Source organism: Mirounga leonina, unplaced genomic scaffold, assembly GCF_011800145.1.
Source record: "Mirounga leonina isolate KUSES-001 unplaced genomic scaffold, KU_Mleo_1.0 Mir_178, whole genome shotgun sequence".
Lineage (NCBI taxonomy): Eukaryota > Metazoa > Chordata > Mammalia > Carnivora > Phocidae > Mirounga > Mirounga leonina.
In genome coordinates, this window is record NW_023270464.1 from 23,300,686 (window position 1) to 23,315,040 (window position 14,355).

At 54.6% G+C, this 14,355-nt stretch overlaps 1 protein-coding gene across 1 annotated transcript in view; it reads right to left on the bottom strand.

Annotated features, from left to right (window-relative positions):
- IDH2 (isocitrate dehydrogenase (NADP(+)) 2) overlaps window positions 1-13,207 on the bottom strand; it is a 17,319-nt gene extending 4,112 nt beyond the window's left edge. The window contains exons 1-5 of the mRNA XM_035024145.1: window positions 13,015-13,207; window positions 3,445-3,536; window positions 2,395-2,560; window positions 1,130-1,290; window positions 902-1,045 (exon numbers count right to left, since the gene is read on the bottom strand). Of these exons, the coding sequence (XP_034880036.1) occupies window positions 902-1,045; window positions 1,130-1,290; window positions 2,395-2,560; window positions 3,445-3,536; window positions 13,015-13,132 (681 nt within the window). The 5' untranslated portion in view covers window positions 13,133-13,207. The remainder of the gene's footprint in view (window positions 1-901; window positions 1,046-1,129; window positions 1,291-2,394; window positions 2,561-3,444; window positions 3,537-13,014) is intronic.
- Between the last annotated feature and the right edge of the window lie 1,148 nt (window positions 13,208-14,355).

Below are 14,355 nucleotides of genomic sequence, written 5' to 3' on the forward strand. Positions count from 1 at the left end.
GGGGTGTCGGAGAAGGAGCACAGGAAGTCGGGATGTTGGAGAAGGAGCACAGGAAGTCGGGGTGTTGGAGGAGCACAGGAAGTCGGGGTGTCGGAGAAGGAGCACAGAAGTCGGGGTGTCGGAGAAGGAGCACTGGAAGTCGGGGTGTCGGAGAAGACACACAGGAAGTCGGGGTGTCGGAGATGGAGCACAGGAAGTTGGGGTGTCGGAGAAGACACACAGGAAGTCGGGGTGTCGGAGAAGGAGCACAGGAAGTCGGGGTGTCAGAGAAGACACACAGGAAGTCGGGGTGTCGGAGGAGCACAGGAAGTCGGGGTGTCAGAGAAGGAGCACTGGAAGTCGGGGTGTTGGAGAAGGAGCAGAGGAAGTCGGGGTGTCGGAGGAGCACTGGAAGTCGGTGTGTCGGAGCACTGGAAGTCGGGGTGTCGGAGAAGACACACAGGAAGTCGGGGTGTCAGAGAAGGAGCACAGAAGTCGGGGTGTCGGAGAAGACACACAGGAAGTTGGGGTGTCAGAGAAGGAGCACAGGAAGTCGGGGTGTCGGAGAAGGAGCACAGGAAGTCGGGGTGTCAGAGAAGGAGCACAGGAAGTCGGTTGTCAGAGAAGACACACAGGAAGTCGGGGTGTCGGAGAAGACACACAGGAAGTCGGGGTGTCGGAGAAGGAGCACAGGAAGTCGGGGTGTCGGAGAAGGAGCACAGCAGGAGCATCTGCTAAGCAGGAGTCCGCCCGCCCCACTCCACCCCAGGCACATTGCGGGTCCCCCTGAACGCATCCCGATGCATTTGCTCGCAGGCCGCGGAGCTTCCTCAGGCCGCTGTCGCGGGGCAGTCAGAATCGGCTAGTCCACAGCGGCCCGAGCGGGGGGCCAGGCTCGGGGAGCCGCGCGCCGGGGCCTCACCTCGTCCGTATTGTACATGCCCATCCCCACGCCGCCGCCGGGGAAGTTGAACACCTCCCACTCCTTCGCGCCACTGCCGTCCTTCGGGGAGAAGACGATCTTGAACGTGCCGGCCCGGTCCACCACAAAGTCCGTGGCCTTGTACTACGGAGACAAGAGCGCGGCTCTGGCCAGGGGGCCCGGGTGAGGGTCCCAGGCCAGTGCGAGCCAGCTCCCTCCGGGGCCAACCTGGTCGCCGTGGGCGTGCCTGCCAATGGTGATGGGCTTGGTCCAGCCAGGGACGAGGCGGGGGATGTTTTTGCAGAGGATGGGTTCCCGGAAGACGGTCCCCCCGAGGATGTTTCGGATGGTCCCGTTGGGACTCTTCCACATCTTCTTCAGCTTGAACTCTGTGAGGACAGAGACGAAGTGGCCCGGCTGCAGCCCCCACCTTCCAACCAAAATTTGAACCCTAGGCAAGAACGCGGCCAGACGGGGGCCCTGGAAATCATCCTGGGGAATGTCTAGAATATGAATGTGTGGGCTGTGGGATCAGATTGCTTGGCTTCAGGGTCTAACTCCACCACCTCTAACTGTGAGTTTTATGCAGGTGGCTTAACCCGAGCTATAAAATGAAATGATTGCTAAGGGTCGCGGTGAGGATTAAATAAACTTCTTCCTAAAGCGGCTCCCACATCATGTTCGGCCGTGGCAGCACCCGGCTTGCAGCAGACCGTGGTGCTGCCACGAACCACGGGGTCCAGCCCACATTATTAAGACAGTGACTCCCTACTTCCTTGTCCACAAAATAGGGATGCCTAAATCCCAGGGCTCGGGAGAAATAAAAGAAAACCTGCAAAAAGAGTTTAGCACGGAGATGATTCCAGTAGCCTAAGGTCAGGTTGCACCCAAAGACGGGAGGAGCTCTGGAGCGTTTGGGAAATGGGCCTTGAATGCCTCCTTCCAGCTCCCTCACACTGCAGGTCGTAGCAAGAGAGGAAGAGCTCCGCGAGCCCCTAAGCTACCCTTTCTCGAATTTTCCAAACCTGGCCCCTTTGTCCACACACTGGGGCCCTATTTCATGGAACCCTCGAAAGTGGTCCCAGAACCAGGGCCCAGCAGCCAGTCCAAGCCTGGTGAGGGCACCTCTCTGAGACAGAGTTGCGGTGCCGAGTGGGGGGTGAGATCCAAGCAATGCTCCCCAGCGCCCTCTGAGGCTCTGAAGGATATGAGCCTGACACAGAGCACTCTGTGTTCTGCCTGCAGAACAGTCCAGGAGCCCAGAGGGGCAGGCTGCCCAAAGAGGCCATCCTTACTGTGCCTGCATGAGCTTCCTCCTCGCTGTTGCCAACGACCCCTACCCTGGCCAGAGCCGCACAGCAGAGCACAAACACCACGGGCCTGGGAACAACACCCCGCCCAGCTTCATCTGCAGGCACCCCTGGGGCTCCCGTCTCCCGGGTTCGTGGCCCAGCCCCCACTGCCCCGGCCCACCCACCTCCGCACCCTCACACCTTCCACACGGGCCTCATCAGGGGTGATGGTGGCACACTTGACGGCCACACTGTACTTCTGGGTGGCCAACGCAGAGTCTATGGTGACCTGGTCATTGGTCTGGTCACGGTGTGGGAGCCCCAGGTCGAAGTACTTGAGCTGGACGTCCACGTGGGGTAGGATGAGCTAGAGACAGATGACCGGGGCAAGGCGTCAGCCCAGATGTCTGTGACTCAGGGGCATGTGTGGGCCATGGCACAGGACACCCAGTCAGGGAAGGCCAGTGGAGGAAGCGGGCAGCACGGCCAGAAGGGTGGGATCAGCCATTCCTCCGTGGGGCCAGGCAGAAGCCGTCAGGATGCAGGGCTCTCTGGAAAGAGGCCAGCAGACCAGGCTGCAGCCCCTCAGAGGGCTCAGCCCCTAGCATGGACCGCAATGGCCCACCAACTCAGCTGAACCCCAACCCCAAGTGCATCTAGATTTCTCTGTACGGTGGGTTCCCTTCTCCTCCCCATTCAGAAGTGGCAATTCTCGACCTTCTTGTGGACACACACACAATACAGGGGTCTTCACATGGACAAGTTCTCCAGGCAGATCCAGACCACAGCGACTTTGGGGAAGCCAAGGAGCCACGCTGGGAGCCCTCTGCCATGACGGCTCGATGGCTCGGACGTATCACTGTCCGACGACACACCACAGCCACGACTCCAGATAACGTCCCTGAACTGCCCAGGAAAGGTGTGCATGCTGCCCGGCACACCAGCCCTGCTCTTCCCACGCCCTGGAGAACGCACATCGGACTGTGGGGCATCAAGACGGACCCGATACAGGATGGGCCTTGAATGTGCACCCATTCTGGAAAACATGTGGGCTTTGGTACCAGCACAAGACAGACGGCTGAGGCCGGGCCCCTGCCTGACGTCGTGAAAACTATGTGTGGCCATGACAGAAAGGTGGATGGAAGGACAGAAAAAGGCTGTTGCTGCCCACCAGGGTGGCGGGTGAGCCCTGGGACCGGACACGGGGCCCAGGAGGCCGTGCGGAGAGCCGCCTGCTTTGGGAGGAACTACCTTCTCCTTGATGAACTGCCAGATGATCCGGGTCATCTCATCGCCGTCCATCTCCACCACCGGCTTCGCCACCTTGATCCTCTTGTCGGCATCTGGAACCGGGCACACAGAGCGCATCACACCTCTGGGGAGGTTCGTGGGGGAGCCCCTCTCCTCCCCGGCCGGACCTGCCCTTCACCAAGGAGGGAGCCGTGTCAGCCAGGGCCCAGCTCCCCACGTTCCGTCCCCCTCAGCAGGAGCAGCTCCCCGGCCACCTGGGGGGCCTGGATCCCCCACTGAGGATGGCCACCTAGGACTGGCCAGAAGGATGCCAGCCCGGCCGGTCAGACCCTCTCCCCTGGAATCTGAAGGCAGAAGAGACCGACACAGGTTACACTGCTTGAAGACAATACATCTACCAGGAGTCACACCTTTCTCGATGGAAAGCGTGGCTTAGGGCATCTGGACTAGAACTCAGAACCCTCAACACGAGCTGGCTCAGGGTAGCCAGTCCCGCCAGAGAAGCATCTAAGGTCCAGGGAGATGGTTGAGGACAAGAGGAGCCGGGGGAGGCTCTCCAAGCAAAGTCTGACTCATGAGAAAAACCAACAGTCTGGGAAGTGAATTCCAAAGAAAATTCAGGAAAACGGCCTACCGCATTAAATCAGTGCAGGCTACCTGGAGGGAGCTTGTTGAGCCTCAGCCTGGAGCAGACAGAGGAGGTACCCACGCGCTAGCACGTTCCTCTATGCACAGCCGGGAGGAGGCAGTGACTGCAGAGTCGCGCAAGCAGATCTGTGCGACACCTACAGCCGGCCTCCATCACCAGAAAGTTCACTCGCTGCTGGAACGCAGGCAGGACAGCTAAGAGTGGGGCTCTGTCCCCAGCAGAGCCTCCTCAGCCCTCACTCAGGGCCCATGGACTCTTACGTTACACACAATCCTTACAGATGGAGTGCTGGGTCTTTCACCTCACCAGAGATTAGACAGCAAGTCCGAACAGGGGACCAAGATGCTCACTTAAAAACACCAATGGTCAGAAGAAGTGACCACCGCTAGGTGGACAGCAAGGGACAGAAGTCTGTAAAAAGCAGGCCAAGACTAGGGGCACCTGGGTGGCTCAGTTGGTTGAACGACTGCCTTCGGCTCAGGTCATGATCCTGGAGTCCCGGGATCGAGTCCCGCATCGGGCTCCCTGCTCGGCAGGGAGTCTGCTTCTCCCTCTGACCCTCCCCCCTCTCATGCTCTCTCTCTATCTCATTCTCTCTCAAATAAATAAATAAAATCTTTAAAAAAAAAAAAAAAAGCAGGCCAAGACTAAAAAAGCATGACCACCTACGCACATGTAAAACAGAAGTGGCCAAAACCCCACAACCCCAAACATATCACTGTCCGACAACACACACCACCACCATGATTCATGCTGACTTCCCCAGCCCGCTGAGAAAAAGGTGAATTATGTGCAGCAAAATGACTCACTTTCCAAAGATGTGCACAGATCTTTTTTAATCTAAAAATAATCTCTCAAGGATATGCAAACAGATTTTTTTTTTTTAACCTAAAAAGAATTTGAGAGATTATTTAGGAAGAAAAATGAGACCCAGGGAGTGTGGCTTGTGTCAGAAGTCAGGATAGATCCCAGGTCTCTGGTTCAAGCGCAGCCTCTGGACACCCTCATGGGTCACATGCAGAGAAGTGGAAAGCAAACAGACTCCAAACATTCCATTCCCTACAGAACAAGGTGCACCCAGCTCTACCACCCTTTCCAGGATTCGAAGGGGCCTTTGGACCCAAGTTACAAAATTCCTTTACCTTACCTGGTTGAAAGCTTGAGTATAAAGGGCTTTAGGACCTGCAGAAAGTCTACTGGGCTGTTACAGAGCTAGCTTAGTTTTTAAGAGCATCTCTTTTTTTTTAAAGATTTTTATTTATTTATTTGACAGAGAGAGAGATAGCGAGAGCAGGAACACAAGCAGGGGGAGTGGGAGAGGGAGAAGCAGGCTTCCTGCAGAGCAGGGAGCCCGATGTGGGACTCGATCCCAGGACCCTGGGATCATGACCCGAGCCGAAGGCAGACGCTTAACGACTGAGCCACCCAGGCGCCCTTTAAGAGCATCTCTTAAGCGTTAATGTCATGAGAGCTAATCAAGATTTTTTTTTTAACTCTACTGAATCTGCCATAATCATAATCCCTAAGGAAAATTCATTTGGGGCCAGTCCTGAAGGTTTCAGCTTCACCTGGGCTCCACTCAAGTTTTTGGTTTCACACACAGCAACCTGTGGGCTGTGGACACACCTCCTACATGCAGAACTCAATGTCAAGATCACAGCGGGCAGCCCTCCCTGCTGTGCCTGCAGGTGTCAAACCCTCAGAGGACACAGGGCCCACTTATTTACAACCAGGTGCTAAGCACCTCTTCCTGAAACAGAAAAACGTAACAGTGCCTGGCCTCAAGGAGTGAATATGTGAGGGGAAACCTACAGATGGAGAGAGAGGGCAAGCAGAGCTATTAACAGAGTCAGGAGTGGGGCGCCTGGGTGGCTCAGTTGGTTAAGTGTCTGCCTTTGGGGGCGCCTGGGTGGCTCAGTCGGTTGAGCGACTGCCTTCGGCTCAGGTCATGATCCTGGAGTCCCTGGATCAAGTCCCGCATCGGGCTCCCTGCTCGGCAGGGAGTCTGCTTCTCCCTCTGACCCTCCTCCCTCTCATGCTCTCTGTCTCTCATTCTCTCTCTAATAAATAAATAAAATCTAAAAAAAAAAAAAAAAGTGTCTGCCTTTGGTTCAGGTCATGATCCCAGGGCCCTGGGATCAAGTCCCGCATCAGGCTCCCTGCCGCTCCCCCTGCTTGTGCTCTCACTCTCTTGCTGTCAAATAAATAAATAAAATCTTAAATAAAATAAAAAAAAAAGTCAGCAGCCATGGGAGCCAAAGCAGCAGAGACTTGGGGCGCCTGGCTGGCTCAATCAGTAGAGCATGCAACTCCTGATCTCAAGGTTGTGAGTTCAAGCCCCACACTGGGCATGGAGCCTACTTTAAAAAATAAAATAAAAATTACCAACAATTACAAAATTACAAACAATCACAAAAAAACGACCCTGCTCAGGCAGGGTTTTTAAAAAATAATATATTGATTGGTGACCAAGGTTTTAAAATCAGGTGATTTCAACAACAATAACAACCAATTAATAAATGGGCAAAGGACTTGAACAGATATTTCTTCAAAAATGATATATAAATGGCCAAGAAGCATATGAAAAGTCACCCCATAGCACTAATCATTAGGGAAATGCAAATGAAAATCACAGTGAGATACCACCTCACACCCATGAGGATAGCTACTATCAAAAAAAACCAAACTAACAACCCCACCCCCCAACAGAAAACAACAGGTGTTGGTGAGGATGTGGAGAAACTGGAACCCTGTGTACAGCTGGTAAGAATGTAAAATGTTGCAGCCAGTATGGAAAACAGTATGATGGTTCCTCAAAAAATTAAAGATAGAAAATAAATTAAAGATAGAATTGCCATATTGTCCAGGGGCACCCAGGTGGCTCAGTCGGTTAAGCTCCCAACTCTTGATTTCCACTCAGGTCATGATCTCAGGGTTGTGAGATGGGGTGGGGGGTGGGGGGTGAGGGGTGCTCAGGCTCTGCTCTGGGCATGGAGCCTGCTTGGGATTCTCTCTCTCCCTTTCCCTCTGCCCCTCCCCCCTTAAAAAATAAAGGAGAATTGCCACATGGTCCAGCAATCCCACTTCTAGATATATATCCGAAATAATTAAAAGCAGGGTCTCAGGGCGCCTGGGTGGCTCAGTTGGTTAAGCGACTGCCTTCGGCTCAGGTCATGATCCCGGAGTCCCAGGATCGAGTCCCGCATCGGGCTCCCTGCTCAGCAGGGAGTCTGCTTCTCCCTCTGACCCTCCTCCCTCTCATGCTCTCTGTCTCTCATTCTCTCTCTCGCAAATAAATAAAATCTTAAAAAAAAAAATTAAAAATAAAAGCAAGGTCTCAAAGAGGTATTTGTACACTCATGTCCCATAGCAGAATTATTGACAATAGCCAAGAGGTGGAAGCAAGTCAAGTGTCCATCAAGGAACGAATGGATGAACAAAATGTGGTACGAGCCTTCGAGAGAAGAGGACTCTGGAAACTAATCCAGGAAGGGTAAGAGAAACGTCCCTCCAAAGGTTAAACAATGTTCCTAATTCCAAGTTTCTCCAAGACTGGGCTCCCCACCACTCAAATGTGCATGGACTTGCTTGGAAGCTAAAAAAAAAAAGGAAGTGCCGGCATGGTTAGTGACAAGCGATGGATCGGGACCTACCTCAATAGCTTTTGCTGCTCAAGTTCTTTTGTTTCAAATTCCACAAAGCCAGTTTCCCCTTGGACGGCCAGTGGACTTACAATGTGGTATACTTACCCAGACAGCATTACCCCATCCCAAACACTTTCAGTACGTCTGTGATTAACATTTCTGGGAGGTAACTCTTATAATAAATCAGAAGCAATAATAAATATGCAAGGAATTAATAACCATACTGCCTAAGCTTTTCATAATTCCTGTACCTTACGCAGAACGTCAGTAAATTTTAAATGGACTTTTTTTTTTTTTCAAAGATTCTATTAATCTATCTGACAGATAGAGAGACAGTGAGAGAGGGAACACAAGCAGGGCGAGTGGGAGAGGGAGAAGCAGGCTTCCCGCTGAGCAGGGCCCGATGCGGGGCTCGATCCCAGGACCCCGGGATCATGACCTGAGCGGAAGGCAGACGCCCAACGACTGAGCTACCCAGGCGCCCCCAAATGGACTATTTTTTAAATGGGTATATAGAGAGTGGAATATTCAGCCCTAAAAATTAAGAAAATGCTGACACAAGGTATAACAGGGATAAACCTGGAGGACTTATGAGGACTGAAACAGGCTAGGCACAAGAAGAAAACTAGGGTCTGATTTTATTTACAGGTGGTACCTCGAGTAGTCAAATTCATAGAAACAGAAAGTGGAAGGGTGGGGAGTTGCCAGGAGCTGGGGGAGGAGGGGGTGGGGCACTGTTGTTTAATGGGTACAGAATTTCGGTTTTGCAAGATGATAAAGCTCTGGGGATTGGTTTTACAACAATGTGAAAGTATTAACACTACTGAACTGCACTCTTAAAAATGGTTAAGATGGAAATTTTTATTGTGTGGTTTTTACCACAATACAAAATAAGAAATAAGATTTTTTTTAAAAATTTGAACCGGGGGGCGGCGGGGGGGGGGAGAACAACCCAGGAGATTTTACATAAAAATACAGTCTCTTTTTTTTTTTTTTAAGATTTTATTTATTTCTTTGAGAGAGAGAGAGAGAGAGGGAAAAGCAGGGGGAGTGGCAGAGGGAGAAGGCAAGGGAGAGGGAGAAGCAGGCTCCCCACTGGGCAGGGAGCCTGACACTGGGATTGATCCCGGAACTCTGGGATCATGACCTGAGCCGAAGGCAGATGCTCAACCCACTGAGCCACCCAGGCGCCCCTCCAGTCTCTTCTTGAAGCATGAGTTGCTTCCCCCACACTGAGCTGGTGCTCACGCACACCTTCTCCTTGATTCCAGGCCCATTATGTACCCTCCAGAGGACCCCCCAAGACATCAGAGTTGGCGACCTGGTGTGTGGTTCGGCCAATATGGTAAAGACACAGCCGTCGTGTGCCCCTCTCTGGGTGACAAATGATGACAAGCAATCTGAAATCCAAGGAACAGTACATGGGCCTCCCTGACAGCTTCCAAGGGCCAACCACCATGAAATCTTCAGAAGCCATGTTGCACATGTCCTCTTGGTCACAGTGTGGGACGGAATTATACCAGCCACAGGCGACCCAACAGGCCAGTTCTCCTCCTCATCTGGACTGCTAGCACCCAGCACCAAGTAAGGATATCAAAACTTGTCCCCAGTTTCGAGATCGGCCTGCTACTCCAAACTCAAGGCTGAAGGTCTCTCCCAAGACAGCCTCCCCCCAAGAGTAAGTGCTTTGCACTTTCCCACCCTGGCCGCGGGTCAGCAGAGAAGCTGATGGGCCAGCATGGCCCAGCAGAATGCGAGGGGAAGCCCCCAATTCCTGGGAGCTCAAGAAGGCAGGGCAGCGATCTGGAAGAGGCTCTAGCGTTTTCCTTGGTGTCATCCTCCACTCCACTCCCTCACACCCGCATCTGCACCATCAAAAAATCCTATTGGCTCTTCCTTCAAAATACATCAGAATCCAGTCCCTTCTCACCACTCCCAGTGCTACCACCCAGGTGCCCGTCACCATTTCTCTCTCTCTTTCTTTTTCCCCACCATCTCTTGCCAGATTAGGACTACAAGCCTACCAAGACGCTGAAACCAGAGTGCTCCTGTTAAAATGTATATCAGGCCATACTCTTCTCAAAACCCTGCAAAGCTTCCCCTTTCGCACAGAGTAAAGGTCAAAGTCCTCAAAAATGCAAGACCCCCAGAGGTCTGACCTAATCTGTCACTGCCCCCCCAACTCTGTGCCAGCCGCAGGCACTCCTCCCTCAAGCAAAGGGGGACACCCCCAGCATGGCCTTGGCACCTGACAACCAAACGGCCTGTTTCCTTCCTTCCCTTAGCGCTTCATTCAAGGTCTTTGCTGGCCACCCCATCCAAACTTCCACGCACACCTGCCTGGCCCCGATTTGTTCCCCTTAGCCAATGTTCCTTTACTCCATACTAGCCAACTTCGACCTTGTTTTACTGACTGTCCCCGCATTAGAATTTAGGCTCCACAAGGGCAGAAATCTTTGCCTCTTACCCCTGGCTCTGTCCCCAGCACCTTGCCTGAAACACAGGAGAACACAATAGTTGTTGAAGTCACCAGTGAATGTCAAGTCACAGTCAATTTGGTCTATAGTAAGCTGCTGCCCTTCCCTCCCCTCCTCTTGGGATGAAATGTGCTCCCTCCCATCCCCGCCCCCCCACCCCGGGATGCATTGCCACACAGAGACTGGGCGAATTCTCACCAGCAGATTGCACCAGACCATCACAAATGTACATGGGTGGCATCTCTGCCAGGCAATGGGCAACTTGCCCTGGAAAAGCTCACGCTTCATACTGTGTTAAAATGTGCAATCCACTGGCATTTTAAAAGATTTTTTATTTATTTATTTGACAGAGAGATAGAGAGCACAAGTAGGCAGAGAGGCAGGCAGAGGGAGAGGGAGAAGCAGGCTCCCCACTGAGCAGGGAGCCCGATGCGGGGCTCGATCCCAGGACCCTGGGATCATGACCTGAGCCGAAGGCAGCGGTTTAACCGACTGAGCCACCCAGATGCCCCTCCACCGGCATTTTAAACATGCATTTACATTAGTGTAAACTCCAGGGCAGGTCACAGAGCCTAGCTTCCAGTAACCAGAGGGCGGTGTCCAGCACCTCATAACCTGAATGGAACCAGCACAAGAGACTCCAAGCTCCCATGGAGGATTTGGGGGCTGGGGTAAACCTCTGATGGGGCAGCAGTGGTCTTATCTGATGTGGTTGAAACCAGCTTCAGTGGAGAACACGTTAATAACTCCACCGGTGAGGGCGCCTGGGTGGCTCAGATGGTTAAGCCTCTGCCTTCGGCTCAGGTCATGATCCCAGCATCCTGGGATCGAGTCCCGCATCGGGCTCCCTGCTCCTTGGGAGCCTGCTTCTCCCTCTGCCTCTCTCTCTCTCTGTGTCTCTCATGAATAAATAAATAAAATCTTAAAAAAAAAAAAAAAAAGAGTTTAAAAAAAAATAATAATAACTCCACCGGTGGGTCTGCAGAACTTTGAACAATCATTAAATAATCTGCCCTGGAATCTAAGAGTTCAGGCAAGTTCACCAAGGTCTGAAAAGTTAAGAGGTAGGGTGAGAAAATCAAGAAGCTCCCGGGAGAGGAGTGGAGCTAAGGAAGGCCAGACAAGATCATTCTCCCAGTGAGCGCTTGGGCAGAGCCCACCCTCACTTTCCCAAAGGCCAGCATATCAGAACCACCACCAGCAATCGCTGGAGGCCTAGGAACTGCAAAACTAGAGACGTGGGAATTACCGAGCAGCAAAGACACAGGAGTGTTTTAGCCAAAAAAAATATATTCTTTCCTTGTCATCAAGGGGAATGCCAAATATTCTGCCTCCCGCAGCGTTGCCAGGTAACAAACTAGCAGAGGCCACAGTTGTAATCTCTTGTCCAACTCAAATACTACGTATTGGCCCCATTAATAACCCATCCACTTGGGGACTTCTGGAAGGACCTACGACTGAAAGAACTTTCTTTCTTACCATCAATGCAAAGGAGAAAAGGGGAGACCTGGAGAATGTACCTAACTCCCACTCCATTTTGCTAAAGGAAACTCTGCCATATGGGAAACTCTGTTTTGGGGCCTGTGGGCACTTAGAACCTTGGAGTTGCAGGACTGACCACTTAGAGACAAATCCCATTAGTACAAAAGCAGAAATGCCCCTTTCTTCTTGGCAGGAGACGTGGGGGTGGGGGACCAAGCTCTCCCCCCTTCCTCCTCCCCAATTCTGGTCAGCTGCTCCCACACTCGTTAAAGATTACCTACCCTAACAGTTAAGGCCCGGCTGCCTGGGCCCCACTCCCTCTTCCTCACCGTCCTCACTCACTCTGAGGGGCTGCAGGCCAGGTCAGGAAAGGGGTTTCCGCGGCAACAGGCAAGAGACAGGGCCAAGAGACCTACATTCTCCCTGCCTTTTGTAGCTGGCAATGGAGAGCCTCAGGGCGGGCCAATGCCCACATGCCACAGGGGGCGGGGGAGGGGTTGGTAATGGAGATTCACGCTAAATCCTGCTCGTTCTGACCCGACTACTGTCTTCTCTCCTAAGCAGGGTGCTAAGGCTACCGCAGAAGCAGTGAGGAACTATTCAGGAAAGTGGCATTTTGGTGCGGCGGCCCAGGAGCCCAGTCTCCCAGTTGGGAGAGAGGGCCAGGCCAAGGAGCAGCGCAGGCTGGGCTGGCGAGAAAAGGCAGGTCAGGCCAAGGAGAGGCCCCAGGATGGAGACTTAAGTTAGACCGGGGTGGGGGGTGGGGGTAAACAAAAGGTAAAATAAAAAGGACGCTCCTCCAGCTGTCGCGTAAAAGCCTCCAAAAATAGCTGACGCGGGCCTGACAGCGAGGAGGGGTTACAGAGCGCCGGGCTGCAAAGGGGAAGCGGCAGCCTCCTCCCCGCCTTTGTCTGAGCGGGGCCCGCGCCGCGACCATCCCTCTCACGCGAACACCGGGCCGGGTGCTCCGGCCCCCTACTCGCCGGCCTGTCCCCTTCCCGGGCCCCCCCCCGGCACCCCCCACAGGAATACCTGGGGGCGCGGGGAGGCCCGGAACCCCCGCCCGCGCAGGGCCGCAGGACCTGCCGTGCCAGGGCCACCAGTTGCCACCGTCCTTCAAGTCCCCACCCCTGCGCCTGGCGCGGCCAGAGAGCCTGGGGCCGGGGAGCGCGTCCCCGCCCCCCGGCTCTTTATGTGCCAAGCCCGCCGCCCCGGCCCCGCGATCGTCCCGACTCGCGCTCCCAGGTCCCCGCCCGGGAGGCCGCCACGTCGCGGTGCCCGGAGCCCGCCCCGCCCGGACCCTGCTCGTGGCACTCACAGTGGCGCCGCGGCTGCTCCTGCAAGTTGGGGCCCGTCGGGGCTGCCGGCGCCCAGGCCGGCCCGCCGGAGCTGGAGACTCTGCAGAGCGAGCGTACGACCCGCAGGTAGCCAGCCATCCCGCCAGGCAGGCGAGCGAACCGAGCGAGGCAGGCGAGACCCCAGCGCCCGTGCTGCTCCGGGCCGCCTGGCTGCGAGCCGCCGAGGCCTGCCCGGCGCCCGCGCGCGGGCAGGGGCGGGGCGGGGGTGTCGGGGGCCGCCACCGATTGGGCCTCGCCGGAGAGGAGGCGGGGCCGAGGCCTGCCCGGCGCCCGCGCGCGGGCAGGGGCGGGGCGGGGATGTCGGGCGCCGCCACCCGATTGGGCCTCGCCGGAGAGGAGGCGGGGCCGGGGCCTGGGCCTGGCCGGCCTCCTCCGGGCCCCCCCGCCCCCCGCGCCAGCCGGACCCCGCCCCAGCGCCCAGAGCGCGCTTCCTTTGGAGCCAAGGGGCTGCTGCTAGAGATCGACAGACCCGCGGGGATGCGCGAGCCGGGGTCTGAGCTGGGGGATTAGGGCAGCTGTTAGCGGGGCTAAACCCCTCTCTCCGGGATGCCCTATCTAAACCTGGGTGTCAGTTGCTGACAAATCAGCTTGAACCCCCAAAGTGAGCAAACGCCTGCGCCCTTCGCGTTGGCTGGACTGAAACTCCTTCGCATTAACCAAGTGCGGGTTCCGTGTTCTTGGACTAAGACCACGGGCACGTCGGCTCCTCAAGTTCGCGCTCAGATACTCCTGTCCACACGAGTTGCGTAGACTGATCCGAGTCAAGAGCTGAAATCTCTTCTCCTCTGCTTCTCACCAGGTCAAGCTGCTGATCCTCGAAGTTAATTCAGCCTAGCCAGACTCTGTTTTCTCCCGTCCGAAATGGGAATTGTAACAGTAACAGGGCTGCCAGGAGAGGTGGGTGACATAACGCAAGGAAAAGGCTTGGGGCACACCCTCGGCTCAACGGTTGTAGTTAATGCTTATCACGATCCAGACGAGTCCTCATGCAGCCTGCACCGAAGGAGTTCAGGATCCACCCGGGGAAACAGTTCCATCTTTGCCTGTTTGCATGCGGAACACAATACTGATTGGTTCTGTCGCAAGCAACCAGTCTCATCGCCCATGTTCTTGAAATGAGACACCAGCTGGGGCTGGGTTTTATTTAGAAAAATCTGACCCCAACCCCCACTTTCCTGGTCACACCAATTCACTCCAAATACTAGCAACCTCTTTCTGCCCTGTGTCCCCAGCTCTCCCCTTCATTGCCTCACAGTCAACAGTGCCAGATGGGGCTGGGCCAAGAAAGCAACCTTGAATTA